The following is an 11,077-nucleotide window of genomic DNA, read 5'->3' on the forward strand; positions in this document are numbered from 1 at the left end:
TGCCCAGGGCACCTTGACATGAGGCATCAGCATTATGTTTGGAATTCTATGCAACAAAGTCCTCTATCAAAATGTTGGTTTGGCCCCTTACTTCTCTGGTGTGGAGCTGAGGAACACTCTCTCTTTCTCTTTGGAAGCCCCAAACTTAAAAAAAGGTTCAGAAGAAGGAAGAGCAGGGCAATGCTTTCGGTTTTTCACCTTCACAAGGCAGCAGATGAAGTTCAGCAACATCCAGTGACCTACAAAAAAAAGGCAACCAGTCACTATCCGGACTATAAAGAATGGATATCAGTAGACTATGACTATGTAAAACAAAAACAAAAATTATTGACAGTATAATTCAAAAATTATTTATTTTTTCACATAGAACACCCCTGAAGAAGACAGTAAACGAAATTGGTCGAAACGCGTAGGGTTGTCATGTGGAATTTCACACAAGTTCATTGTTTTTGTAATTTAAGTTCATGTGCATTTTTCTCATTACTGATGAGTTTTTTTATGTCATGGCCAGAATTTCTTTTTACAACTTCTATGCATCTATGCCCACATACTTTGATATTGTGATACATTCAATAAACACTACATTTTTATAGAAATCAATTGTTACCTGTCTCGAATATAATCTCGCTGCTAAAAAAAACCCTTGAGGGATCTTCCATTCAATTAAAAATAGGATTTTTTCATTCATCAGAAAATCCATTGAGGAGACACACACACACATTATATTTATTTATTATATATATATATATATATATATATATATATATATATATATATATATATATATATATATATATATATATATATATATATATACATATATATATATATATATATATACACACACATATACACATATACACACACACACTATTACCAAAAGTATTGTGACACCTGCCTTTACATGAACGTTAATGGCATCCCAGTCTTAGTCCGTAGGGTTCAATATTGAGTTGGCCCCGCCCTTTGCAGCTTCAGCTCTTCTGGGAAGGGTGTCAACACGGTTTAGGAGTGTGTCTCCGCTCCAATTCATCCCAAAAGTGTTCTATAGGGTTGAGGTCAGGACTCTGTGCAGTACAGTCAAGTTCCTACATCCCAAATTCGCTCATCCATGTCTTTATGGTCCTTGCTTTGTGCACTAGTGTACAGTTATGTTGGAACAGGAAGGGGCCGTCCCCAGACAGTTCCCACAAAGTTGGGAGCATGAAATTGTCCAAAATGACTCGGTATGCTGATGTCTTAAGAGTTCCCTTCACTGGAACCAAGGGGCCAACCCAACCCTGAAAAAACACCAAAATGATTTGGACCAATTCACAAAGCAAGGTCCATAAAGACACAATATTATATATATATATATATATAAAAAATTATTTCAGTGCTCCCCCACACAGTGAATTTAGCATGTCCCCGTTCCTGGTTCATAGACCCGTGTGGGAGGTTCCAATATCACTTGGGGGTGATCTGATGTTTAGAGATGGTCTGCGATCTTCACCTTTTAACTTTTTATACATTTATTTTCTTCAAGAAGATATTTTTTCGGTTTGAATATTTTATTAGGTTTTTTAAAGGGATATTTTTCAAGGCCAATTACAGTTAGGTTTGAAGAATTTTGCGACCAAATTGTTATCTATTGAGAATGGGACAAAATATCCAAGTAGGACAGCGAACTCCGGAGAAAGGAGTTCTGGGTAATTGTGGCGTGCACAGGTGAGTCAGCACTAAGGTGCGACACACCCAGTAGGCGGAGCCCGCCGTGTCATCTGGAGAGGGACGGCCAGAAATTCCTTTGATGGTTCATTACACATAACGACACTGGAAACCTCAGGCAGGGGATGTAGCTCAGTGGTAGAGCGCATGCTTTGCATGTATGAGGCCCCGGGTTCAATCCCCGGCATCTCCACTTATTGCTTCTCTATTGTATTTTTCGCTTTTCCCTTCACACCCGGGGTTAAGCCATACGATCGCAATCTATTGCCACCGAGATTTAACCACTTGCTGGTAGACACTTCTTGGTGCTCCATATGAGATGATATAGTAATGGGGGGTTTCAGGACTTTAACCCTCTTCCATAGCAGGCCTATCCTGACACTCCTTTCCTACATATAAAAAAAAATTTTTTTGCCAAAAAAAAATCTATTTTATTGATTTTTTTTTTTTTTTTTTTTTATATTTTTTGATAATTTTATTTTTGAACTAGAAGGACTTGTGTCTTTTCAACCTGACTATGTAACTCAGAACCCACAGACTTTTTTTTTTTTAGCAGAGACCCTAGGGAATAAAGAGGCGGTTGTTTTTGTGCCTTACGGTATTTGCACAACAATCGTTCATGTCCTTTAAAAAAAAACAAAAAAAAAAACACTTTCATAAAAAAGTAAAAAAAAAATAAACACACAAAAATTAGCCCATTTTTTGGTATAATGTCAAAGATGATGATTTTACAGCAAGTAAATAGATACCCAACATGTCACGCTTTAAAATTGCGCACACTCGTGGACAGGGGCGGACTGACCATTCGAGCACTCGGGCACTGCCCGAGGGCCCTATCAGGGTAGCCAGGCTCAGTAAAACCAGGGACAGTATGTAAAAATCTGTTTTTGATGTGAAAATCTCAAGATTTTAGCTGCACCACCTCTGCACTGCCTCCTGGCGTGGTGGCCATCTGTAAACCCGGGAGCCCCATAATCTTCTATTGCCCGGGGGCCCCATGAGTTGTCAGTCCGCCCCTGTTCGTGGAATGGCGCCAAACTTCGGTACTTAATCCCCATAGGCAACCCTAAAAAAAAAAAAATTACAGGTTATACAGAGGAGAGCTAGAATTATTGCTCTTGCTCCAACATTCGCAGCGATAACCTCACATGTGTGCTGTGAACGCCGTTTACAAATGTGGGCGCAACCTACGCGTGTGTTCACTTCTGATGCAGGCATGGGGGTGCTCTAAATTTTTATTTTTTTACACATTTCCCTTTTTGATCACTTATTCCTATTACAAGGAATGTAAACATCCCTTGTAATGGGTATAGTGCATGACCGGCCCTCTTTATGGAGAGATGTGGGGTCTATAAGACCCCACATCTCTCCTATAGGAAGAAAAGACTGAAGAGGAGGGGGGGGGGGTGTCTTTCCAGTAGTAGTGGTAGCGTTTACATCTGCGGGGCTGCACGTGACATAACGTCACCCCCGGGCCTCTGAAAGGCATTGAGACTGCCAGATGAACTTCCACCAACGGCGGATTCCTTCTCCGGCTCGCCAATCGCACGGGCAAACCGGTAGAAGCACCAGAGGGCGGCGGGAAGGGGGGGGGGGGTGAATGTCCCCTCCTGCAAAAACTATCAAGCAGCTGCTATGATTGGTTTTACATTGCAGGGAATCGCCAGCAGAAAATGATATCTGAGCGATTCCTGCAGCTGCACCCCTCATCCATTATTCCCACTCAGAGTCCAGGACGTCACGTCAGTCATGTCTGATGTCAGCGGCGCATGTGCACTGAAGGACCGGCGGATTGGTGCTGGACCTTGCCGGAACAGATGACCCCCCGGTGCGCATGCGTGGGAGCGTATTACACTTGAAATTTCGTTATTTTGGATTCGTTTAAATTCTGTACTATTCTTATTGGGAAATTCGGATGCATCCGAATAACAAAAATGTGTCCAAATTTAAATTCGGAACGAAACTAACCTCACGTGTCTAAGCTCTATTTGTGTGGAACAAATGATAAAAATGTCACGGAGCCCCCGACACTTATGCCCGTGGGAGGGAGCCCCCGACACTTATGCCCGTGGGAGGGAGCCCCCCGACACTTATGCCCGTGGGAGGGAGCCCCCGACACTTATGCCCGTGGGAGGGAGCCCCCGACACTTATGCCCGTGGGAGGGAGCCCCCGACACTTATGCCCGTGGGAGGGAGCCCCCGACACTTATGCCCGTGGGAGGGAGCCCCCGACACTTATGCCCGTGGGAGGGAGCCCCCGACGTGGGTTTTTATTTTTAATAAATTTGCAAAGATTTCAAACTTCTTTCATGTGGTCAAATTGGAGTTTTGTCTGTACAATTGAGAATAATTTAATCCATTTTGGAATAAGGCTGTAACATAACAAAATGTGGAAAGTGAAGCACTGAATACTTTCCGGAAGCACCAACTGTCTTAAACAGCTCAGTGCACCATGCAGCCCCAACAGCTGTCAGTGTCAGACTTTTACAGGCTGCCAGCAGCAGGGCTGGGTGGTGCACACGTATCTTCCATCCGCAACTACACTTGGGACCTTACGCACCGGGGCTTATGGCCCAATACGCACGAAGCCTCATACTTTAATTCTCCATTCCTGAATTTACACATCTGAACGCACCATTGTCCATCCATACTCACCGATCAGCGTACACACCAGCAGGACAGTCAGAGATCGGAAGTCCAGAGACATCTGCTGGTTGAGCTCTGACAGCGCATTGATTACAATGAGAACTGATAGCACAGCCCGGGAGAAGCCAGGTGTCTGCAGGAAGGTCATCAGGAAAGCCAGGAGCAGGAAATAGGCCCCATGAAGTACACATGTGTGGATGGCATTCAGATTCCCTCCTGGAATAGAATACACAATGATTATACAAGACAGATCTTCAAGGTTTATGTATCACTTTCTATGCTTCACAGGCAAGGCCCCTTTCACACTTGTGCAACTTGTCCTGCGACTTGGGACTTCAAAGTCACATTACAAGTCTTACCCCATGATTTTCAATGAGCATCGTTCATATCTGAGACGTCAAGTCGCAGCGACTTAAAAGCAGTCCCTGCACTACTTTGGTCTGACTTTGATGCGACCAGAGGTCCATAGACCTCAAGATTACACAGGCATTGCTTCAAGTGTGAAAAGAAGACAGCTTCCGGGGGGGGGGGGCAGGAGGGCACACCGGACAGCTTGCGGGGGGGGGGGGGGGGTCTGGAGGGCACACCGGACAGCTTGCGGGGGGCGGGGCGGTCTGGCGAGCACACCGGACAGCTTGCGGGGGGGGGGGGCGGTCTGGAGGGCACACCGGACAGCTTGCGGGGGGGTCAGGAGGGCACACCGGACAGCTTGCGGGGGGGTTAGGAGGGCACACCGGACAGCTTGCGGGGGGGTCAGGAGGGCACACCGGACAGCTTGCGGGGGGGTCAGGAGGGCACACCGGACAGCTTGCGGGGGGGTCAGGAGGGCACACCGGACAGCTTGCGGGGGGGGTCAGGAGGGCACACGGACAGCTTGCGGGGGGGTCAGGAGGGCACACCGGACAGCTTGCGGGGGGGGGGGGGAAGTCAGGAGGGCACACCGCACAGCTTGCGGGGGGGGGGCAGTCAGGAGGGCACAACGGACAGCTTGCGGGGGGGCGGTCAGGAGGGCACACCGGACAGCTTGCGGGGCGGGGGGGGTCCGGAGGGCACACCGGAAAGGTTGCGGGGCGGGGGGGGGGGAGTCAGGAGGGCACACCGGACAGCTTGCGGGGGGGGGGGGGGGGGAGTCAGGAGGGCACACCGGACAGCTTGCGGGGGGGGGGGGGGGGGGGAAGTCAGGAGGGCACACCGGACAGCATTGCCCAGAGGCGGGGGGGGGCAGTCAGGAGGGCACACCGGACAGCTTGCGGGGGGGGTCAGGAGGGCACACCGGACAGCTTGCGGGGGGGGGGGGTCAGGAGGGCACACCGGACAGCTTGCGGGGGGGGGGGTCAGGAGGGCACACCGGACAGCTTGCGGGGGGGGGGGGGTCAGGAGGGCACACCGGACAGCTTGCGGGGGGGGTCAGGAGGGCACACCGGACAGCTTGCGGGGGGGGGTCAGGAGGGCACACCGCACAGCTTGCGGGGGGGGGGGGCAGTCAGGAGGGCACAACGGACAGCTTGCGGGGGGGCGGTCAGGAGGGCACACCGGACAGCTTGCGGGGCGGGGGGGGTCCGGAGGGCACACCGGAAAGGTTGCGGGGCGGGGGGGGGGGAGTCAGGAGGGCACACCGGACAGCTTGCGGGGGGGGGGGGGGAGTCAGGAGGGCACACCGGGCAGCTTGCGGGGGGGGGGGGGGGGGAAGTCAGGAGGGCACACCGGACAGCATTGCCCAGAGGGGGGGGGGGCAGTCAGGAGGGCACACCGGACAGCTTGCGGGGGGGTCAGGAGGGCACACCGGACAGCTTGCGGGGGGGGGGGTCAGGAGGGCACACCGGACAGCTTGCAAGGGGGGGGGTCAGGAGGGCACACCGGACAGCTTGCGGGGGGGGGGGTCAGGAGGGCACACCGGACAGCTTGCGGGGGGGGGTCAGGAGGGCACACCGGACAGCTTGCGGGGGGGGGGTCAGGAGGGCACACCGGACAGCTTGCGGGGGGGGGGTCAGGAGGGCACACCGGACAGCTTGCGGGGGGGGTCAGGAGGGCACACCGGACAGCTTGCGGGGGGGGGGGTCAGGAGGGCACACCGGACAGCTTGCGGGGGGGGGGCCAGGAGGGCACACGGACAGCTTGCGGGGGGGGGTCAGGAGGGCACACCGGACAGCTTGCGGGGGGGGGGTCAGGAGGGCACACCGGACAGCTTGCGGGGGGGGGGTCAGGGGGGGACACCGGACAGCTTGCGGGGGGGGGGTCAGGAGGGCACACCGGACAGCTTGCGGGGGGGGGGCAGGAGGGCATACCGGACAGCTTGCGGGGGGGGCAGGAGGGCACACCGGACAGCTTTCTGGCCCATGTAAGTCCTTTGCTTCCCTGAGGCCTGTCACGCCACATATCAAAGTGCTGATGTTGAACATCATGAGCGGTCCTGCAGGTCACAGCCAGCGGCATGCTGGGACTCGCGAGTCCACCATTGTTCTAGTGCGCCAAAGAAACCCCGAGCACTCACCTGCCCAGCTGATGAAGCCTTGTATGTAGCTCAGCCTGTGCTCCACGCTGTGGTGCATGTGGTCCATGACGTGAAGCACTGTGCTCAGACTCTGGTTCATACGGTGAAGTTTCTCCATCAGTACATTATAGTACTCGGCACTTCTGTTCTGATAGGCCAGGAAGAGGGCCAGGTTCGACTCTGTACAGACAAACAGGAACTGTAAAGGCTCGGCAATACCTCGGATAATGATCACTTATCAAGCTGTTCAAGTCTTAATTCCGGCATTCACATCTACAGAACCTCTGGTCAGACCAAGAGAAACCAGGCTAAGGAGTCATAACTCCATTTACTAAAAAGGGACACAAAGTACAAAGTCTCACAATAGCACAAATTGGGGTCTGCGGAGGCCAATATGCCAGAGGTTTATAGCCCAGGAACTTTCTAAATACAGAGCCATTTATCCAACTGTCCACCCAGAACTGCCCAACTATTCAACCAATTCTAACTTTAGATAGAGCTCATTGTCCTCCAAGCCAGGCTCCGGAAGTTCAGGATTCCCTATTCTGCACAATGACACCAACAGCTGTACGCAAGCGGACACAACTATAATGGGAGAGAAGCCCAGACACTAGGGTTGTCCCGATACCACTTTTTTAGGACCGAGTACAAGTACCGTATACTTTTTTTCATGTACTCGCAGATACCGAATACCGATACTTTTTTTTTTAAATGTGTCCCCAAATGCAGCCGTGTCCCCCCACACATATATCCAGCCGTGTCCCCCCTCACATATATCCAGCCGTGTCCCCCCTCACATATATCCAGCCGTGTCCCCCCCCACATATATCCAGCCGTGTCCCCCCCCCACATATATCCAGCCGTGTCCCCCCCACATACATCCAGCCATGCCCCCCCCACATACATCCAGCCATGCCCCCCCCACATACATCCAGCCATGCCCCCCCCACATACATCCAGCCATGCCCCCCCCACATACATCCAGCCATGCCCCCCCCACATACATCCAGCCATGCCCCCCCCACATACATCCAGCCATGCCCCCCCCACATACATCCAGCCATGCCCCCCCCACATACATCCAGCCGTGTCCCCCCCACATATATCCAGCCGTGTCCCCCCCACATATATCCAGCCGTGTCCCCCCCACATATATCCAGCCGTGTCCCCCCCACATATATCCAGCCGTGTCCCCCCCACATATATCCAGCCGTGCCCCCCCCACATATATCCAGCCGTGTCCCCCCCACATATATCCAGCCGTGTCCCCCCCCCATATATCCAGCCGTGTCCCCCCCACATATATCCAGCCGTGTCCCCCCACATATATCCAGCCGTGTCCCCCCACATATATCCAGCCGTGTCCCCCCACATATATCCAGCCGTGTCCCCCCACATATATCCAGCCATGTCCCCCCCCCACATATTGCAGCCATTTCCCCCCCCCCCACATATCCAGCCATGTCCCCCCCACATATATCCAGCCATGTCCCCCCACATATATCCAGCCATGTCCCCCCACATATATCCAGCCATGTCCCCCCACATATATCCAGCCATGTCCCCCCACATATATCCAGCCATGTCCCCCCACATATATCCAGCCATGTCGCCCATACCTAGTAGATAATGATGATGCCGCCGCCGCATTAATCAGCGTGCGGGGAACATTACAGGCAACGTTCTTTTGAATAGCTGTCCATTCCTTGCCGCGCCGTGTATAGACACTCCTCCTTGCTCGGGATTGGACGGATCTGTCCAATCCCGAGCAAGGGGGAGTGCCTATACACGGCGCGGCGGGGAATACAGCGATTCAAACGAAAGCTGCCTGTAATGTTCCCCGCACGCTGATTAACGCGCCAGCAGCGGCTTTGCGGTATGCGGCGGCAGGGCAAGTATTCTATTCAGGCATCGGGGGCATTTGCGGGAGTACAAGTACTCCCGCAAATACTCGGCATCGGTCCCGATACTGGTATCGGGACAACCCTACCAGACACTGTATGCTATATGTCCACATCCTAGCAAATTTTACAACTATGAAGAGAATATATAGTCATGGGCCCGGATTCACAGACATCGGCGCATATTTATGCCGCCGTAGCGCATCTCATATACGCTACGCCGAAGTAGCGCAGAGAGGCAAGCACCGAATTTACAAAGCACTTGCTCCCAAATCTGCGCTGGGTTTCTAAGGCGTAAGCCGGCGTAGGTGGAAGTGGGCGTGAGACATGCAAATGAGGCGTGACCCCATGCAAATGATGGGCCGAGTGCCAGACAGATACATATAACGAACGGCGTATGCGCCGTCCCGTGGCCACATCCCAGTGCGCATGCTCACAATCACGTCGAAACAACTGCCTAAGATACGTCGAAACAACTGCCTACGGCGTGAACGTAATCTACGCCCAGCCCTATTCACGTCCAACGTAAAATACGACGGCTTGTGTTCCCTGGTCCATACCTTTGCATGGGTTGCGCCTCATATATGGGGAATAACTTTACGCCGGACGTACGACTTACGCAAACCGCGTATATTATGCGCAGGTACGTTCGTGAATCACGGTATTTCCCTCATTTGCATATTTGAATCGAAAATCTATGGGAGCGCCACATGCGTCCAGCGTAAATATGCGCCCACGATACGCAGGCAAGTTACGTCGGGAATATACAGGAAATAGAGATAGGTAAGGTGCATTATATCATTAGACGAAACGTGTTCTTAGCACAGGAGATATGGTGTGCGCATAGTGTACAGCCAAATTTCCCCTGACAACCCTACTGGCTGATATTACTTTATTAAAGATTAGGTGTGGGTTCCAGTGTACCGATTCTGTTACACGTGCTCCTGAAGGATCGGTACACTGGAACCCACACCCAATCTTTAATGGAGTAATATCAGCCAGTAGGGTAGACTGGAATTCATAGCGTGTGTATGTTGCCCACATGGCTTACTCATTTGCACCTCTATAGGCAACATACAGTACGTATGCCATTAATTCCAGTCTACCCTACTGGCTGATATTACTCTATTAACCACTTAAGACCCAGACCAAAATGCAGGTAAAGGACCTGGCCAGTTTTTGCGATTCGGCACTGCGTTGATTTAACGGACAATTGCGGTCGTGCGACGTGGCTCCCAAACAAAATTGGCGTCCTTTTTTTCCCCACAAATAGAGCTTTCTTTTAGTGGTATTTGATCACCTCTGCGGTTTTTATTTTTTGCGCTATTAAACAAAAATAGAGCGACAATTTTGAAAAAAATTCAATATTTTTTCCTTTTTGCTATATTAAATATCCCCCAAAAATATATAAAAACACTTTTTTTTTCTCCTCAGTTTAGGCCGATACGTATTCTTCTACATATTTTTGGTAAAAAAAAAAAATAAGCGTTTATCGATTGGTTTGCGCAAAATTTATAGTGTTTACAAAATAGGGGATAGTTTTATTGCATTTTTTTTTTTTTTTTTTACTACTAATAGGGGCGATCAGCGATTTTTTTTTTTTGTGACCACAACATTATGGCGGACACATCGGACAATTTTGACACATTTTTGGGACCATTGTCCTTTTCACAGCAAAAAATTCTATACAAATGCATTGTTTACTGTGAAAATTACAATTGCAGTTTGGGAGTTAACCACAAGGGGGCGCTGATGGGGTTATGTGTGACCTCATCTGTGTTTCTAACTGTAGGGGGTGTGGATGTAGGTGTGACATCGATTGTGTTTCCCTATAAAAGGGAACACACGATCGATGACAGCACCACAGTGAACGGGGAAGCTGTGTTTACACACACCTCTCCCCGTTCTTCAGCTCCAGGGACCGATCGTGGGACTCCAGCGACGATCGGGTCCGCGAGTCCCGCGGTCACGGAGCTTCGGACCGGGTCGCGGGCACAGCTGGGCATTTAACAATCACGTACACGTACGTGATTTTGCCCAGCCGTGCCATTCTGCCGACGTATATCGGCGTTAGGCGGTCATTAAGTGGTTAATGGAGTAATATCAGCCAGTAGGGTAGACTGGAATTCATAGCGTGTGTATGTTGCCCACATGGCTTACTCATTTGCACCTCTATAGGCAACATACATAGGTAGATTCACAAAGAGTTAGGCCGGCTTATCTACAGATAAGCCGGCCTAACTCTGAATCTAAGCCGACCTATGTTTAAGTGTATTCTCTAACAGAGATACACTTAAACATATCTAAGATAGGACGGCTTGCGCCGTCCTAT

The 11,077-nt window shown here is 51.0% G+C and overlaps 1 protein-coding gene and 1 non-coding gene across 3 annotated transcripts in view; one reads left to right on the forward strand and one right to left on the reverse strand.

Moving 5' to 3' along the window:
- LOC120939830 (protein brambleberry-like) overlaps positions 1-11,077 on the reverse strand; it is a 50,520-nt gene that overhangs the window by 18,157 nt on the left and 21,286 nt on the right. For both annotated transcript variants that reach the window (XM_040352207.1, XM_040352208.1), the window contains exons 7-9: positions 6,845-7,024; positions 4,363-4,569; positions 92-239 (exon numbers count right to left, since the gene is read on the reverse strand). In XM_040352207.1, the coding sequence (XP_040208141.1) occupies positions 92-239; positions 4,363-4,569; positions 6,845-7,024 (535 nt within the window). The remainder of the gene's footprint in view (positions 1-91; positions 240-4,362; positions 4,570-6,844; positions 7,025-11,077) is intronic.
- Positions 1,829-1,900, forward strand: TRNAA-UGC. Its single transcript has one exon. It is a non-coding gene; the product is annotated as a tRNA-Ala (tRNA).

Source organism: Rana temporaria, chromosome 5 (assembly GCF_905171775.1).
Source record: "Rana temporaria chromosome 5, aRanTem1.1, whole genome shotgun sequence".
In the NCBI taxonomy this organism is placed as follows: Eukaryota; Metazoa; Chordata; class Amphibia; order Anura; family Ranidae; genus Rana; species Rana temporaria.